General features: G+C 37.0%; 4 protein-coding genes and 1 long non-coding RNA gene across 11 annotated transcripts; 2 read left to right on the top strand and 3 right to left on the bottom strand.

Moving 5' to 3' along the window:
* The first annotated feature begins 499 nt into the window (after window positions 1-499).
* LOC144467776 (fidgetin-like protein 1) lies at window positions 500-3,259 on the top strand. 3 transcript variants are annotated; one of them, XM_078176717.1, is made up of 3 exons: window positions 500-884; window positions 961-1,153; window positions 1,474-3,259. In XM_078176717.1, exons 2-3 carry the CDS (start codon window positions 999-1,001, stop codon window positions 3,257-3,259), a joined length of 1,941 nt encoding a protein of 646 aa, XP_078032843.1. In that variant the 5' UTR covers window positions 500-884; window positions 961-998. The 3 variants fall into 3 exon arrangements, with proteins under 3 accessions (XP_078032843.1, XP_078032841.1, XP_078032842.1); XM_078176715.1 differs by having other exon boundaries at window positions 955-1,153; XM_078176716.1 differs by having other exon boundaries at window positions 500-1,153.
* Window positions 3,260-3,358: 99 nt separating this feature from the next.
* On the bottom strand, window positions 3,359-5,695 carry LOC144467777 (uncharacterized). 2 transcript variants are annotated; one of them, XM_078176718.1, is made up of 9 exons: window positions 5,570-5,695; window positions 5,048-5,435; window positions 4,730-4,982; window positions 4,405-4,533; window positions 4,238-4,340; window positions 4,036-4,159; window positions 3,818-3,965; window positions 3,618-3,746; window positions 3,359-3,534 (listed from the first exon to the last, which is right to left on the bottom strand). In XM_078176718.1, the coding sequence occupies exons 2-9, from the start codon at window positions 5,162-5,164 to the stop codon at window positions 3,359-3,361; spliced, it is 1,179 nt and encodes a 392-aa protein (XP_078032844.1). In that variant the 5' UTR covers window positions 5,165-5,435; window positions 5,570-5,695. The 2 variants fall into 2 exon arrangements, with proteins under 2 accessions (XP_078032844.1, XP_078032845.1); XM_078176719.1 differs by having other exon boundaries at window positions 5,048-5,227; window positions 5,570-5,669.
* A 93-nt stretch (window positions 5,696-5,788) lies between these two features.
* On the top strand, window positions 5,789-11,302 carry Art3 (arginine methyltransferase 3). 3 transcript variants are annotated; one of them, XM_078197556.1, is made up of 8 exons: window positions 5,789-5,809; window positions 6,715-7,068; window positions 7,149-7,318; window positions 9,118-9,285; window positions 9,358-9,545; window positions 9,631-9,857; window positions 9,933-10,292; window positions 10,372-11,302. In XM_078197556.1, exons 2-8 carry the CDS (start codon window positions 6,747-6,749, stop codon window positions 10,485-10,487), a joined length of 1,551 nt encoding a protein of 516 aa, XP_078053682.1. In that variant the 5' UTR covers window positions 5,789-5,809; window positions 6,715-6,746; the 3' UTR covers window positions 10,488-11,302. The 3 variants fall into 3 exon arrangements, with proteins under 3 accessions (XP_078053682.1, XP_078053681.1, XP_078053678.1); XM_078197555.1 differs by lacking the exon at window positions 5,789-5,809 and adding an exon at window positions 5,845-6,235; XM_078197552.1 differs by lacking the exon at window positions 5,789-5,809 and adding an exon at window positions 5,845-6,428.
* Window positions 10,976-14,367, bottom strand: LOC144479061 (ETS-related transcription factor Elf-5). 2 transcript variants are annotated; one of them, XM_078197557.1, is made up of 7 exons: window positions 14,023-14,367; window positions 12,679-12,781; window positions 12,342-12,599; window positions 12,108-12,179; window positions 11,945-12,025; window positions 11,678-11,873; window positions 10,976-11,515 (listed from the first exon to the last, which is right to left on the bottom strand). In XM_078197557.1, exons 1-7 carry the CDS (start codon window positions 14,062-14,064, stop codon window positions 11,404-11,406), a joined length of 864 nt encoding a protein of 287 aa, XP_078053683.1. In that variant the 5' UTR covers window positions 14,065-14,367; the 3' UTR covers window positions 10,976-11,403. The 2 variants fall into 2 exon arrangements, with proteins under 2 accessions (XP_078053683.1, XP_078053684.1); XM_078197558.1 differs by lacking the exon at window positions 14,023-14,367 and adding an exon at window positions 13,041-13,961.
* A 1,231-nt stretch (window positions 14,368-15,598) lies between these two features.
* Window positions 15,599-20,610, bottom strand: LOC144467921 (uncharacterized). Its single transcript, XR_013493740.1, has 5 exons — window positions 19,604-20,610; window positions 19,102-19,524; window positions 18,441-19,006; window positions 16,675-18,378; window positions 15,599-16,568 (listed from the first exon to the last, which is right to left on the bottom strand). It is a non-coding gene; the product is annotated as an uncharacterized LOC144467921 (long non-coding RNA).
* Between the last annotated feature and the right edge of the window lie 4,524 nt (window positions 20,611-25,134).

The following is a 25,134-nucleotide window of genomic DNA, read 5'->3' as shown; positions in this document are numbered from 1 at the left end:
AAGAATAACTTTCGCAAACCCTGAAGTGTCGGATTGGTTCATCTACAAATTCATGAGCAGCAAGGATCAAACTTAAGAAATAGACTATAACATATTTCTTAATTTTCTTTAAACTATTTATATATTATACTAGATTTTTCTATGTACAAACGAAATATTTGTGATAAATTGTGTTGTTTTGTAACTTCACAGTTATTGATCTATTTCGCCAAAAATGAACTGAGGTGGTAGGGGGTCAATAACCACTCTTCTATCACCAAAAGGAAACTTTATTATTTTTACTTAACGCGTGTAAGAACCGGACTCGACGCGAGCTGACGACCAAGTGACCGAGCTTTTCGCCCGCGTTTCTCGGATTCGCGCCCGATCGTCTCTTCTTTAAGAAACGCCGATCGGACGCCTCGTGCCTCCGGTGCGTATGCCCTCGCCGGGTCTCCGACCGCAAGCATAGTAACATGCTACAATGTTGCACGGCAGCGAATTTGTTGCAGTTCTACGGCTGCTACAGAACATTGGAACAAAAAAATTTCTCTACTACACCATACTATAGAGGATCCCCTACCACGTTCATAGATGCCTGCGAATTTCTTCCGATATTAGACACCAAGTTACTGTTTTTCTAATTCCTATTGCCCAATCTCGCTAAAATTTTGCACAAAACTTATTCACAACCTTTGTATTGAAAAATAATCGGAAACCGAAAAATGAGGACCACATAGGTCCCTAGAGTTTGTGACGCGTGTGTGTGTTGTGTGCCTGATATTTATCTCGCGTGTCACCTATGTATTTATATATATGTACTTCGTCTGTGTCAAAAGAGTCCATTTTTGAAGAGTTTATATTTAAATCTAGTTGATTAATTGCTTATATACATAGAGATACAGGTACGAATGTTTAAACTTTACGAATAAATTATGCTATGTTATATGTATACAACCATATTCTTTATGTAAGGTAAAGTTTTTTATTTTGTGGACGCCGAAATCATTTTCGAGGTTATGGCTACATCCGAAACAACAGTTAATAAAGAGAAAAACAACTTTTTAGCGGCATATCATATTTTAAAATTTTCTCAAGCCGAAAAAGATGACACAGAAATTGCAGATCTTGAACGTAGATGTCTTGCTGTAAAATATTTCACTGCAAAACAATTGTAAGTTTTTAACCATTTAAGCAACACGATAAACATTAAAATCGTATTGACTATGCATCGTTACTATAGTACAAATAATAATGATTTAAAGTCAAATTGATTTTATATTGATAGTGGTGATTTAAAGCCATTAATAAAACAATATTAAATTGACTCTGCATAAATATTCCGAATGTTTATATACAGAAATGTTATGTACACAAAAATATGATGTATGTTACTGCTATTAATACAAAGTCAATTCAACATCGAGTTACGATTATTGGATAGAAGTAGAAAACAGTAGTCATTACCTTGACATAACGTGGTGGAAATTACAGTGAATCAGAGGACATGGCAATATGTTTACTTCAAAGAAGTCTAAAGGATTATCAAAGTCTAATGGAAAATAAAAATGGAGTTAACAATTATTGGAAGCAGTTTAAAGCTCAAACTCCGAGAATCAACAATAATCCACAGAAATGGAAGACTGGATTAACTGATACTGAAACAGCATTGAATTTTCTAAAATCTTTACCTTGCCAATCCGATAATACACTGTCATGTAAAGGAAGATCATTCAATGATAAGCATATTGAAACTATTATAAATACCTGGAAAAATAAAGAATTTTTAGTACGAAATAGAAAAGTTAGTGCACAAGCTAAACTGAATTTTAGTCCTGGTACGAATGTAGGCACCAAAGAGAGGTCAGAGAATAATACTTTAACTGAAATAGAACCATCTTCCTTCTCATCTACATTAAGTAACTCTATAGAAGAAAGTAGCAACACCTGTGTAAGTTACAAAAAAAGATACGAGCCTAAAAAGCCTAGTTTAGCAAGTCAAGAATACCAACGACCTGCTAAGTTTGTTAGAGAGAACTCTTATAATGCGCACAAAAATAATCATGAAGCACCGAATACTTATAAAAATAATGTAAAATCAAACTCACATGTTTTTATTCGGAATGCTAAAGAAGATTCTGAAGCATTTAAACCGAAAACAAACTCCTTCAAGACTGCCAGAGACGAATTAACGGTTCAACAGATGAAAGTTAACAAACCAGGGCAGAAAAAGACACTAGGTGGTAAAGCATCTGTCAATTCGCGATTTGTATGTCCTTTTAAGAAAGAGAAAGAAAAAGCACAAACCCCCGATAATATGTATAACAATGATACTGAAACAATGGAGGTGGAGGACGAAAGATTAAAGAACATTGAACCAAAAATGGTGGAGCTGATAAAGAACGAAATAATGGACTGTAAAGCAACAGTTTCGTGGGATGATATTGCTGGATTACAATATGCAAAAAAGATTATCAAGGAAGTAGTTGTGTATCCTATGTTGAGACCTGATATTTTTACTGGTTTAAGGAGACCCCCTAAAGGAATTTTATTGTTTGGACCACCAGGTACTGGTAAAACGCTTATAGGCAAATGCATAGCAGCTCAAAGTAAATCAACGTTTTTTTCGATTTCTGCAAGTTCGTTGACCTCCAAGTGGATAGGTGAAGGAGAAAAAATGGTCAGGGCATTATTCGCTGTTGCCAGAGTTTATCAGCCGGCGGTTATTTTTGTAGACGAGATCGACTCGTTGCTCACACAAAGATCCGAGACTGAACATGAAAGCTCCAGGAGATTGAAAACCGAGTTTTTAGTACAATTGGACGGAGCCGCCACTACGGAGGAAGATCGTATTTTAATCGTGGGAGCAACAAACAGACCTCACGAGTTAGACGAAGCAGCACGTAGAAGACTCGTTAAACGCCTCTACGTTCCTTTACCAGAATTCGAAGCTCGTAAACAAATTATAAACAATTTATTAGTAACAATTCCGCATAATCTTACAGAAGAACAAGTTAACCACATAGCTGAAGAATCGCAGGGATATTCGGGGGCGGATATGTGCAATTTGTGCAAAGAAGCTAGCATGGGACCAATAAGAAGTATTCCATTTAGTCAGTTAGAGAATATAAAAAAAGAGGATGTCAGACATATAACAGTCGACGATTTCAAGGAGGCACTGATTTACGTACGTCCAAGCGTATCGGAATCCAGTCTAACAACTTATGTTGAATGGGATTCTATATACGGTTCTGGAACAGCGCAGAATTATAAAGTGTAAACACAATTTATTCAGTAATTTAATATCACATTATAGTTTTGTAAAATAAATTTTTCCAAGAAACATATTATGAATGTCTCCAAAACTAAAAGCTACACGTTAATTTAGTTGAACTATGTATATTTTTTTTGTATAAGAAACTATTAAATAGAGTTCGATATGCGCGAGTATATTCAGTGATACAACAGCTGTGTAATCGAGAGTCAATTGCTTGGAATCAATCATATTGAAGTTAACTGCTTCAAAGTCATCTACATAAAATGCGTAGACATTTCCTGAAAATTATGATTATTATTTAGCGCGATCAGCGATATTTTTGAAATACTAAATCTGGCTTAATGTACCATATGTATATTACCGGAATCTACGCCTACGAAAAGTATATGACCATACACTAAAACCGTCGTCGGTGTAGCATGTAGAATCGGAAGTAAATTGTGCATTTCCCATTTCTCACCTCTCACTAAAAATCCTAGATATCCAGTCTCTAAAATCACAGAAAAATCTCGTCGTTCAATTATGTTTTACAGATTTGAGAACTGCTGAAAATATCGTTACCTGTGATGCAGACGACCCTATCCGGTTTAAATACGTAAAAGCGACGAATTCTTGTGCCTGGCGGTTCGGCAAGAGTCCAAGTTACATACTTTGTACTACCGTCATACAAATTTAAATGCACAAAATGCTCTCGTGTATAAAAATGTACCTTAATTATGACATTTTATTGTTTAAGTTTAATGAATTAATAATTCGTCGAATACTACTAATACTACTACCTTATCATTGTCTGCACCAATAGCAATAACTTTGGTTGTATTAAATTCGTATATTGTTCTAGGTATTGGCCCTTCGACAATTATCATATTACGGACAGCGGTATAACAATAACTGTAACTTGTACTATTAAACATTTATCATTTAATAACAACTGGAATAGTTATGTTATTTTGTTCGTATTTTATATTATTAAAACCATACCAAATCAACTCCCCCCTTTTTTTTTCAATCAATGTTTTTGCTTTGACATCCCACATACTTATGTGGTTGTTCGAAGAACGACATACACAAACGGTACACGTTTCTAGAAAAAAAATGGCGTTAGTTAAGAATCTATATTAAAATTAACTAGAAGAATATATAAATACCGTCTCTAATAAATTGTATACTCAGCACACATTCCAAATGGTCAACTACATAAAATGGTCCTCTATATATATCACAAATATCGTAAAAATAAATGTAACCTTCACTAGATCCCACAGCCATTAGGTTCCCTATAGAAGTGCTTCAAATTAATCTTCATGTAGTAACCATTGTTTTAATATCACTAGCGGTAGCACAATATTAAATTGACTTTGTACCAGTAATGCTGGCTCAGTGTTAAATTGAGTTTGTATCAAAAGAGGTATTTTGATAATACAACATACATTGATAATTTTAATTTGATACTTATAAATCTAATTAAATTACCTGATGTTTCAATGCAGGTAATCTGTTCTGTACTATTCTCTGCTTGTAACGGTTCAATGAATTTAACATCTAAATTCCATCTCGTTACATTTTTACATGTTCTCCATAGTTTGTATAATGCCATCCACATTTCAGAATCACATTTGTCATGGAATTCTGTGTAATACTTTGTAGGATTCAATGACTCACAGAAAGTACTCCATAAATATTCTGGTATGTCTTTTTCACAAGCTTTGGACCAGTGATTATTTTTCTGCAATTAATTAATAAATGGTTAATCATTGGTTAATATGCACATATATAAGGTGCATAATATACCTTCAAAATCTTATTGATGATTTTGTTCCAGGAATTACATACAACTTTTAAATTTGTAAGTGTTACTGCATCAACATATAAAAATATATGTTCCCATATTTCTTGAGGAAAATACATTTTCTAAATATCAATTTACCACTGAGCACTGTAAATGTCTATTTTATTTTAGCAGCAAATCCTCTTCTTTTACAAATGTAATCAATAGATGATTGTTACATATTGTCAGCACATAGCATGTTCAAATACATGTACAAACATCAATACATGTACTTTTCGACAAATTACAAATATAAAACATCCCGTTTCATTATTTGTTAATACTTATGTAAATCAAAAATCAACTGCGTTCTATATATTCAAAAGATAGAGTTTCGTTTTTATTTTAATGCTATCAGAAAAAAGAAACAGATAATTTGTAATGTAAAATATTGAGTAACCTTACAACAAAATAGTCTAATATTGCAATATATTTTCCTAAACTTATTACTTCTTTTTTCCAAAAAATTACATTACTTTACTTACTTTAATTACACTACTTTATTTACATTAATTACTTTGTTTATGTATGTAAAGAATTTTGAAATATGTACACATTTCGGTCCTCTATTTAACTATCGATATTCTATATTAGTGTACTGCTAACTTCACTGCAATACGCTTGGAAATACAGATGTTCGATTCACCTTGGAAAATCGATTCTCGAATTCACTCAGAATCGATTTTACCAAAAGATGTAACCTAAGGATTGATATGAGAACATATGTATGTATGTATATTATTTTGTAAAAGTGACCACAAGCTTGGGAGCATACATACTCTATATAATATATGCACCGAGGGCACAAATGAATACATAGATATACCTATGAAGATAAAGGAATCGTGTAGAAAACTAAAAGAATGAACACATTGAGCAGTTTGATTCGACCTTTTATTAGTTAAAATTAATTCTTCTAGAGAACAAAAGATCACTTTTTTATTCTAACATGAAAGAATCGATTTTGTGAAAAATCGTATATTGAAGAATCGATTCAAATGATCGATCTTTCAACCAAAAAAGTCAATCTTCTAAAGAGTCGAAGCGGAATCGAACATTCCTACTTAGAAAGTTAGAAATGCTTGCGGGAGATCCCGAAGTTTCACTTCTTTAAAGATCCTCTGTGGCGAAGAACAGTGAAGAGCTCTTGAGTACGAATGGAATCAATAAATATTAAATTCTAGTTTATATAGAACACACACGATAGGGTATTGTTGGCTGCTACCGCAGGGTGCATAGGGTTATTGTTTAAACAATAAACAAGTCTGGCCTTCGCCTATACATCTGCACGTGCACGAATGAGTTGTATGAAAAAAGCACTTAATCGCAAAATGACAAAAGAAGGTATTGATTAAATTTTTGTTAATTCTCGATAAACCATTCTTATCAAATCGACAATTAGCAGTTTGACAACTGCTAATTGACAATTAGAATTTATATCAATTACTCTACAGTATCGTTTACTATATTCGATGAGACAGACATTTTCATCTCGGAGATTACTTACAGTAATCATTAATTGATACTTTAATAATTATCATTGCTGTGTTTTGAAATTACTATATTTTAATTAGTATATTACTATTCTAGTAATAATTGTAGCATTAGCATTATTACTTTCGATTTTCAGCTGCTTCAACAAAGACTGATGTAGAATCTGCTATGGATGGAACCAGTGACGATGACAGTGGAGATGACTGGGATGAAGTCAATGAAATTTTCGAAACCATACCATGTCTCTTTTGTAATGAGGGTACAAGTAACTTCACAGAAGCATTGGAACATCTTATCAAATCACATAAATTTGACTTGAAAAATTTTGTAACAAGACATTCTTTGGATACTTATTCGTATATCAAGCTGATTAATTTTATCAGGCAAAAGAATGTTTCCCCCGATCAATTGAATGCGTTGAATATTAAAACATGGGAAAACGACAAATATTTAATGCCTATCATTGAATATGATCCCTGGTTGATGTTTGGTATGCCTCAAGTCCAATAATTTATTAAAGATTGATTTCTCTCGAACTTCTGAAATTTTTCCATGTTTATTTTTTTAAAGACATTGATGACTTGGAGGAGAAAACAACGAAGCCTATTGCGTATACAGTAAACTCGGAGAATGGTTGTGTCACTTTGTCAGAAGCCCATTTTGCTGAATTACAGAGAACGATACAGGTGTTGCGAGCAGAGTTGGAACAACGTGAAATGGCATGTTACTTGACAAAACAGGTACGCATATAGCTATATTGAAATGTATACAGGCTGATCTCCAAGCGACTGCTTTGAACCACAATCAAAGTAACGAACAAGGATTTTATGAATTTCCTATTAATTTAAAAAATGTCACAAGTATTATTAATGGAAAATACACCCATTCAGTTGTAAATGTTGTAATCCATGTATGTAACACGACACAGATTATACTAACGTTCACTTCCACTGTACTATTATTCCACACTGATCAAGAATTATGCCTCCATTTAGGTATTGCACAAACAACCAAAAATATCTTGTACTTTTGTCGCGGCGCGTACATTTTAAAAAACGGCGAAGTTACAGGGATGAAATCTGGATCGAAACTGACAGTGTGCACGAAGATCTTCACGCAGACTATGTCCTTCCTTGTAGCAACGCAGATTATGGTTTTAAAGAAATCAGAGATGCTCTGACGAAAAGCAGCACTTCCAAACTGCAACACGGTGTAAGGATTTTTCAACGAAAGCCAGACTGGTACGCCGGCAGAATAGTCGATAGTAAAAGTCATAAAATACGGCTGAATGAGACAGATGTTTCGAGTGTTTTGGAGCATCGAAGGATCTTTCCGTGAAAATTACGGGAATCCTTCCTACAGAAATTTGGTCACACGCACGCTGCAGATGTTAGAATGAGACAGCTTCAAGTGACCTTGGGATCATTGTGTAGAGACTGCGAGTTTCCGTAATTTTCATCGTCACACTCTTTCCCCTCATTATCTATGAAAGATCCTTCGATCGCACAGGATTTCGATGCTTCAAAACACTCGAAACATCTGTCTCATCCAGCCGTATTATATGACTTCTCCTGTCGACTATTCTGCCGGCGTACCAGTCTGGCTTTCGTCGAAAAATTCTTATACCGTGTTGCAGTTTGGAAGTGCTGCTTTTTGTCAGAGCATCTCAGATTTTTTTAAAACCATAGTCTGCGTGAAGATCTTTGTGCACACCGTCAGTTTCGTTCCAGATTTCCTGCCTGCAACTTCGTTATTTTTTAAAATATACGCGCCACGACAACGGTACAAGATATTTTGGGTGTTTGTGCAATACTTACATGGAGGCATAATTCGTGATCAGTGTGGAATAATAGTGGAGTGAAAGTGAACGTTAGTGTAATCTGCGTCGTTTTACATACATGGTCTACAACTTCTGGATTATAACATTTACAACTGAATGGGTGAGTTTTTCGTTCATAATATTAGTGAAATTTTTGAAATTAATAGGACATTTCTAAAATCTTTGTTTGTTACTTCGAACCGGGCTCAAAGTCGGAGCGCAGACCTCTCCTTCCGTCGCGCCCCGGGGATGAGATAGGCTTCAGTCAGCTGACTCGTATGCGCAGCAGCAGGAAAAATCGTCCGCACGGAGCTATCTTTTTTCATTAGTAACTCGTTAACGAAGCCGCAGATTGCATTTCGGCAAAGGAAAAGGTTACTTGAAATTGCCTCAAGAACCCCCCATTTTCCGGTGTTTCCATAATTACTGATCATCCTGTATAACATAAAAAGAGTAAGAGATCGTAACTTTCGAAAACTGGTCACAGCTAATTTGACTGAAATTTTGTAAATAGCTTCATTTTACATGAAAACTATGTTTGTCAGAATAATGAAAAAATTCTTTGCAAAATTTTGGGGATCTTAACTTCGAGTAGCAGAAAATTGTTCTGACAAAGACTGTTTCTAAATGAAGCAATTTGTAAAATATCAACCAAGTCGAGTATGTCCGGTTTTTGGAAGTATGAACAAGTGTAATTTGCTTCATTATATTATTATTTAGCAAATCGATGAGATGACAGAACAAGTACAGAAACTGATTATGGATGATGATTTTGATAAGAGCAATAGTAGCAATAGTATTAGGTCTCATAGTAATTTTAATTGCCGCCTCGACGAAAGTTATTTCAATGCATACAGTCACTTTGCAATACATCATGAGATGTTAACGGTATGTATTTTACTTTATGTGTTTGTGTTTCACACTGGACAGTAATAATTCTAGAAATAATACTTCCCACAGGATAAAATAAGAACAGAAAGTTATCGCGATGCATTATTAATGAATACACACAGATTTAATAATAAAGTGATATTAGATGTTGGCTGTGGGACTGGCATTTTATCTATGTTTGCTGCCAAAACTGGATGCAGTAAAGTTATTAGTGTTGATCAGTCAGATGTAATATATCAAGCCATAGACATAGTAAGGTATACAAAATATTTCAAATATTAAATGAATATTCAAACTGTTCTACTTTGTTTTTATAATAATAAGAACGTTTTAAAATTATAGAGAAAACAATTTGAGTGATATTATCACTTTAAAAAAAGGACGTCTTGAGGATATTAATCTCGAAGATGAAAAAGTAGATGTAATTGTGTCCGAGTGGATGGGCTATTTCCTTTTTTTCGAATGTATGTTAGACACAGTGATATATGCTAGAGATCATTATTTAGCACCTGGTGGGCTACTTCTGCCTAATAGATGTACACTTAGCGTCGTGGGAAGTGGAGACACTAGTACGTTAATTAATGGTTTTATCATTGTGTTTCTGATAATAAGATAATAATTTTATGAAACCATTTGTATTGTAGAAAGATACGTCGAACTTATCGATTATTGGTCGAATGTATATGGCTTTAAAATGAGCTGCATGAAAGCGGAAGTGATCCGCGAACCAAACATAGAGGTCTGCGCTGTCGACGAATTAATAACGAACACTGTTGAAATTCAAAGGTTTGATTTGTATGAAGCGACGATGGAGTACATGAATTTCTCGACATCGTTCGAATTGAAAGTAAAAAAGACTGGATCGCTGACCGCAATTGTTGGTTTTTTCGACATCTTTTTCGACTTAGACAATCCAATACATTTCAGTACAGGACCTTACTCACCTCCGACCCATTGGAAACAAACAGTGTTCTCATTGAAAGAACCAATTAGCATCACCGAAGGTTAGTTATAGCGAACGAAAAAGAAAAGGGAAATTTGCTGTTTAGTGTGATTTATCTAAAAGAAAAAATTCTTTTAAAGGTGACGTCCTGCACTGCAAAGTAAACTGTCGCAGACATACAAAAGATCTTCGAGGACTTGTGATTATGATTGAAGTCGAGAATATGTCTCAAGTTTATAATTTACAGTCGCTTTGAAACTTGCAATATTTCCAAGTGCCAAACAAGTAAAAAACCTAGGGTCCAGAACAGCTTATCGTTTATGACATTGTCGATGACTATCCTGCTTCTACGACTTTTCGACCACAACACGTAAACTATGTAGAGTCTTCTTAACTAGTAATCGAATCGTCCGAAATTAACTTTAAAAATATTTCTGCCAACGTTCTTACATGTGCTATTGTAGAATAAGTATCCAATTATTGACTCTCAACAGTTTCTTGGGGTTAATCGACGCGATACGTATTCAAACTAATAGTCCATCTTCCATAGTTTGTAAAACAAATTAAACGGAAGCAGAAATTCAGATATTTTTTCTCTCAAATCGTTCGAGATCCTAGACATAAAGTGAACGACATAACGTAGCCCTTTTTAAAGTTGACCCGACGTCTCAATTTGGTCAGGGTTCGGTTTAAAAGATGTTCAATGCTTCCAGAATTAAGGTATACAATAACAACTCGGTGATATAAAAAAGAATAGGAATTTATTTGATTGTAAGTCACGAGGATTATTATCTTTCTTGATTATACGTATACTTTTACAGACGTAAATGATCTATTAAGCTTAAAATTAAATAAAACTGTAAAAACCTTAAACGACTAAATTTAATTCCACTGATTCATACGAAATACACGCGTACGCGAATAGGAAAAATCTTGGAATTTTTGTTCATTCATACCGTTTTCTTATTATTTACAGCCAACATGTATCACCTATAATACTAGATCTTTTCTTCTTAGTCTTTTGAGGTTCTTAATCGAAACGTCAAAAAATACTTTGCTCTAACGTTAAAATGCTTTGAAAAATTTCATCCTGACTGATAGAAGTATTTACAAATCACAAGTTTGCCTTCTTGTTCCTTCGCACTTAGTAATCGATTATCCTAGTAGATAGATCAGTACCGGAAGTTCGGATTATCAGTCTGCCAGCCTTTTGCATTGGGCCCGAATTGATAGACCAATCTTCGACCGAGTACGGGAAGGAAGATTTTACTTTTGTAATAATACCTGAAAGAATAGTTGACGTATAAATGAAATTTGTAACGCTACACGCATGTCAAAATCTATGGCCTTACTATCGACAATCGGTTCTACCGGATTTTCATTTCATGTCAATTCCGATGTGACCGGTTTTCGGAGGTATAGCCTTTAATTTTAATTATTAATCACCTCATGGCTCGGCTTAATTTTTCGTAGGTCATCTTTGTATTTCCTTTTCGCGAGCCCCACCGTTTCGCAACTTCATCGCTCTTGACAAACCGAAATTTTGCTTGCGAATAATCTTCCCAACAAATTAAGCTGGGACAAGTTTCTCGATTGCGCAACAAGTCCCTTATAAACTCCCACAGCTTTCCCTGACTGGTAGCTAAAAGCACGTTTAGACAAAATTAGTGAAATTTGAGACAAAAGTAAAAGGTAAATTTGGTCAACACTTACAAGTCTTTTTTGGTTTCAACACCCTTGGTCTGCCCGGCGGTCGCTTGGTGGACACTTCAATACTGTTATCCGATTCCGCATCTACAAACATATGAAATTTCGTATACATGCTAACGTAGCCCGAATTAATTTTATCATGAAATTTACGTTAAAAATTCATTACCTGACGCATTGTTCGAATTGGTCCGTGTGTATTCGTCTTCGGAATGGGGATGAATGGTGTCGAACGATGGCACTGAAATCAAAGTTATTCATTTTCCTTTTGTCTCATTCATTGAACCAGAGCCGATTGTAAAGGGTGTACAAGAAATAAGATACTGCGATTGGCCGAACGTTTTATTATTTGAATATTTATGTACATAGACTACCAACGTTTCGGATAATAGCGACTACGTACGGAAATTCGAGATATGTTGTTGCGAGTGAAGTAGATTATAGAGCTGATTCCCATATACAGGATCGTGATTGATAAAATCATTTCGCGTGAAGGTGACTAACTCGTTGCCAGGCACTGCGAGACTGTGCTGAATCGAACTGTACGGCTGACCGATGGTAGACGCTGCAAACATCAGCCAATTTATTGTCTCCTCTTGACACCAGCTTCTAACAGGTTTCTCCGACCATCCGGTACCATCGATCTCATTGGTTTCTTCACCTGTTCAAAAATTATATTTAATTATAGTTACACTAGCGTTCGAATACTTTTGCGACTCACTGTCTGTCACAAATATTACCGAAATCGCACTTCTTCTGATTGCTTTTTCTGGTCACCATAGAGTCCATGTCCAGCAAAAGATGATCGTCGTCATCGTTGAGATTTCCGAACGACGAATACACCTGCAACCGGAATGTATCGTATGACAAACAAATCTGAAACGAAGTCAAGCTGCAGCACTCGAACGCGTAAAACCAAGTGGTATTTACGTCGCGGTTATAAGCAGAGTCTCTACACGAAACCAAGTATCGTGAATTCGTAATAAATAACCGCGCGCTGCTCCTCTATCGTTATCTTTGTTTCCTCGAGCCTCTAAGCAATTTGCATGAAATCGCGTGTACGCGTCCTTAGTATCGCAAACAATTATCGATTGTTACTTACGTTTTTATTATTTTCGTCTCACAAAGTATTTCAGTGTTTCAGCTTCGAGCGCACACTTTTAAACATTGAGTTTACTGTTTTGACGTAACGCCAACATTACGAAATAAAAATGCAAATCATCGATTCCGATGAACGCATTACGAATATGCATATGTTTCAAGTACGATACTTTACAGGCGTTTATCTAAAACCTGAACACGCGTGTCTGTAACGTTGTGTTTCAGCAACATAAAGAATTTTAACTTTCTGGGGAGCTGCTCTATCATTTAATTCTTCCTAGGCGCGACCGATTTCTTGAGAAACTAGCGCGAGCGCACTAACGACGCACGTGATACGATATCAAATGGAAAAAGAAAACTCGTTACCAGCACGTGCAACTGACTAAAGCAATAGCTTTAATGTACAAGCCGCGTAATGTTTGCCAAGTAAAACATCAAGCCGACCAAACAAACAACCAGAGAAGATACAACGCTTGGACCAAAGTGATACGTTTGCAAGCTAGACACTTGTGATAATGGCCGTCGAATTATAAGGAACGTAATCGTTGATCTCTTAAAACTGGGTAAATACGATATAGAGATTGTCTAGAAAATATTCGCAATCTATAAACTGTCTGAACGGAAAGATTTAAGAAGTGCATCTTGATAAAACGCCACTGCTAATTAATTCGCACAAGTATTCTAGATGGAACGCTTTTGATACCGTAGATGGTAAATTACCAGACGTACAAACAATACTATCGTCAGAGTAATACCACGATACATACTCAATTCGGTCGAGTAGTAGTCTGGTGGATAACACGATTGTTGACGAAACCTTGGTCCGTCAACTACGGTTCGATTACGGGCACCGTACATCGAATAACGTATTACATCTTATTTGAAATTCGTATTGTTCGAATGATTTGAATTTCAAACAGTCCGTGGTTCTCCGTGTGTTCAATGGCTCCGGAGTTGGTATTGGTCCAAACTTTTCAACTCACCTCGGATAAGTCGGTTCTGTGATAAGTATCGAAGGGATCCATCTTCGGGATTCACTGGTGGCGCGTGGGCGGTACAAACAACGCGAGCGTAGTTGTTCGGGTGTAGTTGTTTCACGTGATCTATGTCACAAAGTGTGGTAACGAGATCGCATCACTGTTTTGGTCGGATTTGGCGGCAGGTGGACGCGATTCTCTCCGAATGCGGCGGCGACGTCGCCGCGGTGTTGTGTAGCACGATACTGATCGCCCGGTCGTCGGAATGTCTCCGACAAAGCTCGGAGTTGAGCAGCTCACCGTGACGCAGAAGACGTCAACGGGAGAACCGGGGACGGACAGCGCGGAAGAGCAGGTTTCAACGGGGATTTCCCGCTCTTCGGTGCTGGCCAATCACCGGCGACGTGCTTCGTGACTGCTGACGCAATAATTGCGGATACATTCCATTGGCGGCGGTCTCCGTGATCCAGAACAAGAGGTGCGAAACGCGTATACACACACCGGAAAATCAGCTCTGGTGCCGACCTCTCTGCGCGATGCATATACGAGACCCGATTTTCTCAATTTTATCAGCCTCAGATAGCGATGTCACGTTATTATTAGGGCTATTCTGGCTTTAAATATCATTTTTCAACATCTTTTAGGAGGTTACTGAAAGGTACCGAACCATCGGGCTCCTTGCATTTGGTTTTGGCGCACGCATTCATAGCTGTTTCGATTATATAATCAATCTGTTTAAAGCAAACAACGTTTGCAATAGGATGCATTCAACTTTTTTGTCAACCGTTCCGAAAAATAAGGTCGGTATTGTCACGGTTATTATGGAAGCATAAACATTTATCATTTTGTTATTGTTACGAATCGAAACAAATTGTTTCGCACGTGTTGTAGAATGTTTAAATGTTTCCGGAAAATTAAAAAAGAAAAAAAACAAATTGAAGTTTTTAAGATTAAAAATCAGAATAGTCAGTAAAACGGAACAGCGACGAGAGGTCTGCACTCGTGGCATGCGATAACCTTTTCACGGTCACCAAGCATATCGTCCTCGATTTTATAAAATTAAATCGAACTTATCGCCTGTAATGAGTGCAATCATTTGGACAAACCGACTTGAATGAATTCAATAGATTGCTAATCGAAATGAACACTTGTTCACTTATCGACGATGAATTCGTTGATAAAATGACTTGGTAATGAAAGAGCGAAGTAATTGGACGTGTTTTTTCATTGTTTCCGTTATTATATCTTGTGCATGCATATGTACGATATATCGTAAGTTTCCTTATTTCGCGTCCGTTTCATTCATGAAATGTAGTATCACGGAATAGAAAAGGTGCCTCGATGTTTTATCATGTACCAAAATGTGTAACGTTATCACCATATAGCGATACGAGACTCATTGTAAGATTCGCAATAGCAAATACATTTTCCTTGGTAATTGTTGAAAATAAGGTCCTCTTCACCAATTTTTTACACCTTTGCTATATCGTATGTTTTAATTTGAAGGGAAATAATATATAATATATATACACACACACATAAATACTTCTGATTTCGATGATTTTTTTAATATATTGTAGACTTTGACATCTTCAGCAACTTTTACCTACTGTATAACTGTTGCTTCGTCTTAGTTTTCGAGATATTATAGTAACAAAATCGACTGACGTTCTTCCTCTGAATATTTCTGCAATAATATACATTGTAAAAAGATAAAATACATTGTAAAATCTCATCGACTACGCCAATGTAGTCGTTTATTTATAGTACAACCAAGATGTCTCGACATCGGAGTGTAAACACGTCAGTGGTATCATGATCTTCATTTTATTTCACTATATACCACTTTATTCTACCTTTTTTCTCTACCGCGAGAGGCATTTTATCGTAACCGCAATCCGCGGGGGACACCTAAGCATTACTAATGGCCAATTCAAAGAACTGCAATCGTCGCCGACCACATCGGGCAGTCTGATTTTGTATCAGTTCGCCGATTAACTGTTCATATTTCGAAATGGGAAAAGACAACTGCGTTTCGTTTCCTCGAACGAATTGATAATGATCGAGAAAGGAAAAACTGGCTAGTTAGCGTAATCCGCAGACCGGATATACTCGAGCTTCGCTTTCTTCTATTTTTTCTCTCTCCTATTAGCAAATTGTTCCCAGAGACATTTCCGTGTCTCGCTATTCTATGAAACGATCAAACAACATCGAAACGCGCGAGAACGCGTTCGTATTCCGTTGACGCAGAGTCGAAAAGTCCCCGGGCAACTATCTTTTCCCGCTCAAGACTCATTGCGTTTTTTTGGCTGCAGCTGCGCGCGCCCTGATGAATCATCGTTAGTATAATAATGCAGTCGCATTCGAAGTAATAGCAGATAGAATTCCTCGATTATGTTTAGATCCAATTTTCATGGACACGAAGTTGCTGTCCGATCTTGGTTTGTTTTTTCTATTACTTCATCTATGCTAGGTCGACGCTTTTATAAAGATTTCGTCTTCGCTGTTTTCGTTACGCCATTTATAACACGTTCCAAAGTACTCGCTCCGACCTGTTTGGTTTAATTCAATTTAATTTAGTCAGCGAAGAAGTCGAATAAGAATACCGTACTGTAAGTATTTACACGTTATTCATCGTTAAACATAAATACGACTTACCGACTACCTTCCGGTGGTTAAACGGGTTTTTGCGACCGTTTTGATAATTCCTAAACCATGTCCTGGTTGAAACGGTTCTCCTTAAGCTTCCTGTGCAACACCACCACCACCACCGGAAACCAAACACACAATAAAGATTGGTTATATTGTCTGTTCATCTCTGGCCGCACCGCTTTTGTATCGTTTTTATATGCATATCTCGGTTTCTTTTACTTCCCCTACAGCCGACGACTATCGCGAAGAGCGTGCAAGTTTTGGATGCCGAGCACGCGGAATTATATTTTTTTCTGTATTATTTAATTGTAATATTATTTAACCAATTATAGTTTACCGACAAGTTAGAGAATTACATTTTTAAAAATTACATGAAATTATGTCACGAATGCGCACTGAAAATATTAATTTCTTCTTAATTTCATTCCGTTTTTTAATCACCTCCAATCATAATATGTGTAATAGGTATATGAGGCCGTGGCCAATGCTGGCTGCTTTTCTAACCCGTACATCGGAATCGTTCAGAAACGGTCAAAAACGTTCGGTCAGATCGGTAGAAAAAACATTCTTGTTTACTCAGTTACGCGATTATAGGCCTTGCGCGTTACGAGTTTACGCGATCGTATACCGAAAAGTCTGTCTCTAGGCGTGACCCGATCCCTAGTTGCGGACGGTTAATCTTGCTCATTTTCAACGAAATTGGTTTAGTAAAAAAAAATCGCGATTGTCTTTGATTAAAGAAAATCATTCGATCGACACGGACACATTCGACGTTGCGCGATCGTCGTCAATTTACGGCGATGCACCGCTTCGCCTTTAATTTTTATTTCCTTATCCGCATACAATCAGAAAATTACTTGGCAAAGTGCAGAACATAATTAATTTACGAATAAACTATAACCTATGCAAATTTCGTGGTACTTGTAACCGGATTTCTCGACCACCGCTGGTAAATATCGAATCTGAGTCAGAAATACCCTTCATTTTAAATTTATTTTGGTTTAACGATAAGCCACATTTGTTGCTGAACAAGTCTAATCAAAACATTGCCAAATAATTTTTCCATTGTTCGATCTCGGTTTGGATAATAAGTATATTATTTTTTTCATTTTTCTGTCTACGAAGAATCGGTTTTCAAACGTTTTATGAAAAACGCCTCGAAATTGTGTAGTCGCACGAACTATATACATATCGATGCTAGGAACGACAACGATATGCATTTTAATTTCGTAGAATTCTAAGAAATGGAATTGCAAATGTAGTCGGCTTGCTACAACGAATTAAGTCGGATTCATTTCGATGAACAATTCTATTTCCGATGGACGCGTTGATGATTAAAGTTGAGTATGCGTTTGCAGAAATAGCCTCGATAACGCGACGAATCTCGATGGAAGAATAAATAAAATGGTATGGTTGAAGTTTCGATCGATTCATACAGTTGTTGGTGGATATTGACACGAGTCGCTTGCTGCAAAATTGACCAGTGACCTTGAAAATTCAAGGACAAAAGTAGAAAATATTTTTGTGTCTACATAAATTACGTTGATTTACGTAAATGTAAATGTGTGAAGTTGAACCTCGTTACGAGTAAAATACGATGCGGTAAAAACATTTTCGTTTGCCGACCTTATTCAGTAAACCGAGGGTGTAGAATCACAACGCCATGATGGTTCCATCCAATATACACAAATTTTTACGATAGCCTGCACGCTGGAAATGAGAAATATATAGCAATGTAACGCTGCACCACAATTAATGTTTCTTATAAATACCTATAACGTTTTCTGATCTCTTCCCCTTCTCTCCACCCCTCGTTGCAACAGGACAAGTTGTACGACTGGCCTATTATCAGTACCCACATACAATCACCTCGTGCCGATACGATATCGACGTAGAGAAACAATGAAGCGTCGCGTAATAAACTGTAATTCCGTTCAGACGACACGTACCGTTTGGTAAACAAAAGATACGTCAATGAATCTCCGAGTTTCTTGAAGTGGCCAAGCCCAGGGAGAACGAAAGGGGCAAAGAAAGTGACGAAAGAAAAGTTGTTTCCGTTTTGATAACAGGTTACATTTGCGTCTTCCTGTATGCTGTCGTATCTCGGACATGTGTGTGTGTGTGTGTGTGTGTGTGTGTGTGTGTGTGTGTGTGTGTGCGTGCGTGCGTGTACAGTTCGATGTGTTTCGAAACAAGAAAGGTCATAACTGGATGTCAAACAGGTTCAAGCATTTTAATCGGAAACTAGTAGTGGAAATGTATAAGTAACGTCAATCTTTCACAGGTGACACCTTATCTAACAAACTTTAATGGTCGCCGGATAAAGATAAAAACCTGTCTGAAAATTTTCATTCGTCAAAGACACTGCAAACTTTTCAATACAAATTTTTTCATACAATTTGTCTCTCTTGATACTGGACATAATGTACTTACTTTCTCTGTTGGTAGACAGTTTATCTCGGTTCGAGCATAATTGGATTTTCTATCCAATTAAATACACTTGTTATCCACATATTTGAAAAATCGGGGAAAGTCTGTCCGACAAGTCTAATAGCTTTAAACCATGCCTCTAAACCGACCAAGCCAATATTTAAAAAAACATTTGTTCTCGTTGCCTCTCGCTGCTGTACGCATGTTCCAAAATGTTTCCAACATACGGTTTGCATATTCTGGAAACATTTCGTAGTTTTGATATCGTTTCGAAATCAAATGACAACCACACTGGAGCAACATTTATTTCCGTTGTCCTGTGTTACCGCGGATTTCCTATTTTTCTCTTTATCTGCTGATTCCAACGGAAGCAAGCAACACGCGGCGGCAGCATTTGTTTCACCGGTAGCAGAAACACGCTGGAACCTGGAGAAACATTCGAAAACGAACGATTGTTCAAAACGACAAATTGTTCCTTCAAACTACATCTTTATTATTTACCTACCGCGGAGTTTAAAAACGTGTTACCAATAATGCTGGTACCTTGCAATTACCCAACAGGAGATAAATTTGAACGGTTTGTGCATCTTGATCGATGAAACAAGCAAAACCAGTTCATCGTGAAAGGTGGTTGCTTACGTTCGAGGAAAATCACATCTGTAAATAACAGAGACGCCGCGATGCCTGCGTGCGCACAAGATCACGTGGACGCGCGTATTATGAATCATTTACAATTTACAACACCTGTTTCGCAACACACCGCCACGCCGTCGAAACGATTGTAGACTATGTTTCCAGGATCGCGAAAAATCTGCGAGATGTTCAACTTGTAATTGTTTCCAGCATGCTTCATGCATTGTTATATGCTCGCAATTTCCCAACACACTATTTATTTTGGATAGGAACTGTCATCGTATGGAGATTATTTCGTAAAGTAACAATGCTACGAAATATGCAACAAATTTGTAGTAGTAACTACGTTTGCAATGATCAGAGTACACTTTCCAAAATTATTCAACAAGCTTTCCTTTTCCCATCATTCTTTCTATTGATTTCTCCGTGGCGGCGTTCGGAAGCACCTTCTTTTTTCCTTTTATTTTGTAGAAGAGTCAACATTACGGTACACCGTTAGAAAAATAAATAATAGCTGCGATTACACGAGTACTTGAACACACATTTTGTAATTTTTATTACGGTTAATTCATCTAGTCGAACGGTCATTGATGATTGCAGCTTCCGAAGAATAAAAATGCTCACTGTAAACGTGACAGAATTTCTCCATTTTATTCCGGCGAAGGAAAACCGGGAATTCGACTCTTTCAACACATGTAATTAGTTACATAGGACTGCAACGCAATTCCATTCTGTGCGAAGACTTGTCTAAATGATTCCATAAACAGCCTCAGTCGCCACCGGTCATCTTTGTCGATGGAACAAGGATAAAAGATATCGCGAACCAAGTATATTCTTGTCGCATATCTGCAACGTTTCTGATAAATCTTTTTCAATAAACACCCAATGAAATATTCATGAGCATTTGCAGGTGGCTGTTCATAGAATACCGTTGAATTAAATATGTTGCGCAAGTTTTTATCACCCGATAAAATGATCGAATGAAGCCTTCAAATCAACTTGATATTTGCATACGCCATTAGTTAGGTTAGCCAAAGAAAAACTTCATGGCAAATTTTGAAGTTCGTACCTTCGTCACAAGGTCAGTTAGAGGGTGAAGTTGGACGAATGAATTCACAGATTAACCAGTGTTTCTTGCGAAAACCCTCTCACTTTATTCTTCTTTTTTATACCTTCACGGTAGGTACGTTTACAAGTAAACCAAGTCGGAGCAAAGCTAAGTAAACAAACGATAAAAATCGATATCGACCAAGTTTATTCGATACAGCATCGTAATTACATGCTTGGTATATGTAAAGATGATTTTATCGAAACCAACAAATTGCAGAGGTAAAGAACTAAGTGGGCAATCGGTTCAGTTGTATATGTATTATTACGAAACAACGGATGTATACGAATATTACATGTACATTTGGTAACGAAAATATTTAAATACTTTTTTCAAACTAGACTAAACAATTTGAGTTGTTTTAGATGATGGAGAGACCGAGTCTACTAAAACACAACCAAGATGGTTTTTTCAATTATGTTTATAATGGCAAAAGGAAATAAAAAGAAAAGTTAAGTTACAAGCGTTTGAAAACTGCACATTTCTAACGTGTCAAAAATCGGAATAAAACTGCAATTTTTGTTTGTCAATCGATTTCGATGCAATTTTCAACAGACATAAAAGTTATCGAGATCTACAAAAAACATTTTTTAAATTTTCGCTATAGGCTCAAAAAAGAAGGTTGAAAATGATTTTTTCATTTACTTTTGTCATTTCCAGCAGTAGCAAAATTTCAAAAAGCATTTTAATTATGGCCTAGTAGAGTGACCCCTCTATCACCTAAAATAAAATCAAGTTGTTTAATCCAGTCCTAAAAAAGTTATTTTGTTTTAAAGTGTACCAATATCTTCGTTATCGACCGTAGGTCATGTTTGTATACAACGGCATCGAACGAATTCACTAGTACTAATTTAAGCTTCGTCCAAATAACATTAAACGTTGAATAATATCAAAATGCCAAAAACGGCAGAAATATTATGTCGGATTCGTATTTTAATCCTTCTGAATTATCGTAATTAATTCAGGGTTATCTTTTAACAGCCCAGCACTATAAAGCATCAAAAACAATATGGAAATATATACATATATGTAGAGAAACTACATAATACTGTAGAGAATTTAAGACGTTGTGGAAGAAAACATTGTACATACTACCATACAAGAATTGACTGTTTCAAAGATCCACTTTATCCCTATAATATTTCATAGTCATTAGCAGCTGTTCTATGTAATTATCGGTTTCGAAATAGTTATAGCACTGTCCAAGATTCTCCGAATTTACAACCGATTGTAGCGTCCCTGGTGGTGGAAATATGAAACTCCGCATTATGTATGTACAGCGCCAATTGCTACAGTGGCAAAGTGCTCAAATTGCAAGCTAAAATCGACTGTCGGCAACTTTGATAACAAGTCTGATCGTTTTGCTGTTGCACCAATTGGTGCTGTACGAGCATCGTTCGATGCTTCATATTTTCTCCATCAGAGGCGCTACAATCGGCAACATCGACTAAAAACATGAATTTTGACCAAATTAGAGCATAAGAGACAAAACAAATAGCATAGAACTGTTCAGGAGACACTGTTGCATTGATAACCTATGCAAAAATAAATGAGAACATTATGAAACTTGATTAACCGTTAGAGTGCTACGCGGCGCAACACTGATCCGATAGTTTGTGTCGAAAATTGCGGCGCGGCGCAAAACTGCTGCGCAGGGCAGTGTGTTTTTGGTGCTACGTGGGAGTAAACGTATTCTAACCTCGCGCATAATTTGTTACTAAAGTGTATTCTTATACTTTTAAAAATAATTTTTTACAGTTATTATATATTATTTAGCAAAAATAACCATGTCACGTGCTTTTACTTCGGGCGATGATTCGATCTCTAGTGATTATATGGAGAGTGAAACAACGGATTCAAACAGTGATGATAGCAGTATTATAATGCATCAAACAAAACGATTGAGGATTGAAAGTGAGTCTTCTACTTCAAATTCATCTTCAGAAACAGACGAAACACCAACTTTAGCCAATATTCCTCCGACAAAAGTGTTTTCTAAAGCAACAAATAATTTTTTCGAGACTTCTGGACCTAGACGGGCGCCTCCTCCTGATGCCGCACCCATAACCTATTTCAATTTTTTTTTTACTATGTCATTGCTCGAAACCATCGTAAAGGAAACTAATCAAAATGCTACCCAGTTTTTGGCTTCACATGCAGTTTCTGCAAATTCTCGAGCAAAAAAGTGGACACCGACAACAGTACACGAAATAAAAGCCTTTATTGCAGTATTAATCGAAATGGGGATTACGAGAAGGCCAACAGTTTATAGTTATTGGATAAAAAATTCCCGATATATACCATGGTTTGGAAAAATGTTTTCAAGGGATAGATTTCAGCTGATTTTGAAGTTTTTTCACTCGGTTGACAATAGGTTATTATTTGAACCAGGCCATCCAAATTATGACCCATGTGGCAGGTTTGATGTGCTTGTCAAACACGCAAACACTGTATTTCAGCGACATTACATACCGAACCAACAATTGTCTATCGTTGAGTCGTTAGTTGGTACTCACTGCCACTCTGCCATAAAACAATACATCCCAAACAAGAAACATCATAAATGGGGGATCAAATTTTGGATGCTTTGCGATTCGGTTTCTAAATATTGCTTGGGCTTTTTCTGCTACAAAGGAGCTAAAAGCACAGACGACAGAGATTCAGTAAAAAAATATGGTCTTGGATTTGCCGTAGTGCAAAAATTGCTTTTAATTGGAAATTATCTAAACAAAGGTTACCATTTGTTTACAGACAATTTTTACACAAACTTACGCCTGGCCAAATCCCTTTTGAAACAGGATACATACCTAACTGGAACAATAAGACGGAATCGAAAAGAGATTCCTCCGGAAGCTAAGAAAGCAACCGTAGGAGAAGCCAAATACCTAGCACATAAAGATATTTTGATGTGTTCTTTCAGAGATAAAAAGTCGATGTTGACACACTATTTTTATGATTACAGATTTGCTCTGGAAAACTTACCAGGACGTAGCTTACGCCAGTGCGTGGTGTGTAGAAAAACAGGGAGTGTAAAGCGATCCCGACTTATTTGCGCCTGCTGTAAGAAAGGCCTATATGCTGTTTGTGCGGCAAAGCATACTTGTTGACATATTTTTCTTTAATATTTTTATTTCCAAAAACGAAAAAATTAAGAAAATAATATTGATATGTTATGTTTATTTTTTTATTCATGTCAAAGAACATTTTTCCTTTATAATAAAAAAAGAATTATAATAATTAAATCATATTTGTCTGAATTAGAGTGTTTTATTTGACACCATTATTCTTTCCTTTAAAATAATCAAAATAGGCATAGCACTTTTCATACATATTTACAAAAATTGCATAGCACTAAAACGGTTAACTACTTTTTACAGTATGATTACCCTGTTGTATACCAACGTCATTTGTTTATACATAGATAATCGGCTTCATCATCATTCAATTCTAACATCCCAAAATCTTACACAAACTTATGATTCACTTGAAACTTTCTCTCATCCTCGACCTGTGGCAATGTTGCGTCATACTTGAACCTTTGACCATGCAAGTCATTCTTAAAACTCTGACCTCAATATACTAGCTCTTATAGTTCTTAACTTCTACTACTCAAAATTAAAACCTAGATACTTTTCAAGTAACCTTTTCCTTTGCCGCTATAAAATCCGCGGCTTTGTTTACGAGTTATTAATAATAAAAGATTGTTGCGCGCGCACGAGGATTCAACCTGCTGCTACGCGCGCGAGTCAGCTTTTTTTTTTATTAACGTGGAGGAAATCTGCCAACCAGACACCCCCAGCCTGCCCGGGGGAGCAAACTGAGGGTAGTGTGGGGTTCCTGTACTAAGGTGTTGATAGCTTCCCCATCCCCGGTCTTGTAGCTAATCTTGACCGCGGGTGAGGCAGGGGGGAATCAACACGCCCCCCCCCCCCCCCCCCCTCAGGGTACCCACTAAAACCTCCACGGCGACCTTCATGGACGCAATACCGTCGTCAGGCGGATTCGGGGGAACCACGGGAACTCATAAAGAACACGACCGCGGCTCCCCCTCGCCAGGGCCGGCCGTCTAGCCAGTGACGGCCAGCCGTGTCCCGGTGCAGGGAGGCCGCGCCCCGCACCGCAACCACTCGGCAGCCGCACGACGCGAACCCGGGACCCCCGTCCCGGGTACCGCGGCTGTCAGGGGGGGGGGGGTGATGATTTACTGGCCACCCCCCCCTCTCTCGGGTAGGGAAACAAACTCCCGTAATATGCCGCCTCTCCTGCCACCGATGAAAATGTGGCAGGAGGGCCCC

Source organism: Augochlora pura, chromosome 3 (genome assembly GCF_028453695.1).
Source record: "Augochlora pura isolate Apur16 chromosome 3, APUR_v2.2.1, whole genome shotgun sequence".
NCBI classification, from domain to species: Eukaryota; Metazoa; Arthropoda; class Insecta; order Hymenoptera; family Halictidae; genus Augochlora; species Augochlora pura.
The sequence above is the reverse complement of the archived record's forward strand: the minus strand, read 5'-3'. Positions and strand labels throughout refer to the sequence as shown.

Coding starts and splice junctions, on each gene's coding strand:
- LOC144467777 (XM_078176718.1), bottom strand. CDS start 5,164: ATGTATTTTCCTCAAGAAATATGGGAACATATATTTTTATATGTTGAT. Junction 4,160..4,237: donor AAAAGGGGGGAGTTGATTTG/GTATGGTTTTAA, acceptor AATGTTTAATAG/TACAAGTTACAGTTATTGTT. Junction 3,747..3,817: donor TAGGGTCGTCTGCATCACAG/GTAACGATATTT, acceptor CTGTGATTTTAG/AGACTGGATATCTAGGATTT.
- Art3 (XM_078197552.1), top strand. CDS start 6,383: ATGAGTTGTATGAAAAAAGCACTTAATCGCAAAATGACAAAAGAAG. Junction 6,429..6,714: donor TCGCAAAATGACAAAAGAAG/GTATTGATTAAA, acceptor TTCGATTTTCAG/CTGCTTCAACAAAGACTGAT. Junction 9,286..9,357: donor TACATCATGAGATGTTAACG/GTATGTATTTTA, acceptor TACTTCCCACAG/GATAAAATAAGAACAGAAAG.
- LOC144467776 (XM_078176717.1), top strand. CDS start 999: ATGGCTACATCCGAAACAACAGTTAATAAAGAGAAAAACAACTTTTTA. Junction 1,154..1,473: donor TATTTCACTGCAAAACAATT/GTAAGTTTTTAA, acceptor TGGAAATTACAG/TGAATCAGAGGACATGGCAA.
- LOC144479061 (XM_078197557.1), bottom strand. CDS start 14,064: ATGGATCCCTTCGATACTTATCACAGAACCGACTTATCCGAG. Junction 11,874..11,944: donor GTTGAAACCAAAAAAGACTT/GTAAGTGTTGAC, acceptor ACGTGCTTTTAG/CTACCAGTCAGGGAAAGCTG. Junction 11,516..11,677: donor AAATTAAGCCGAGCCATGAG/GTGATTAATAAT, acceptor CTATTCTTTCAG/GTATTATTACAAAAGTAAAA.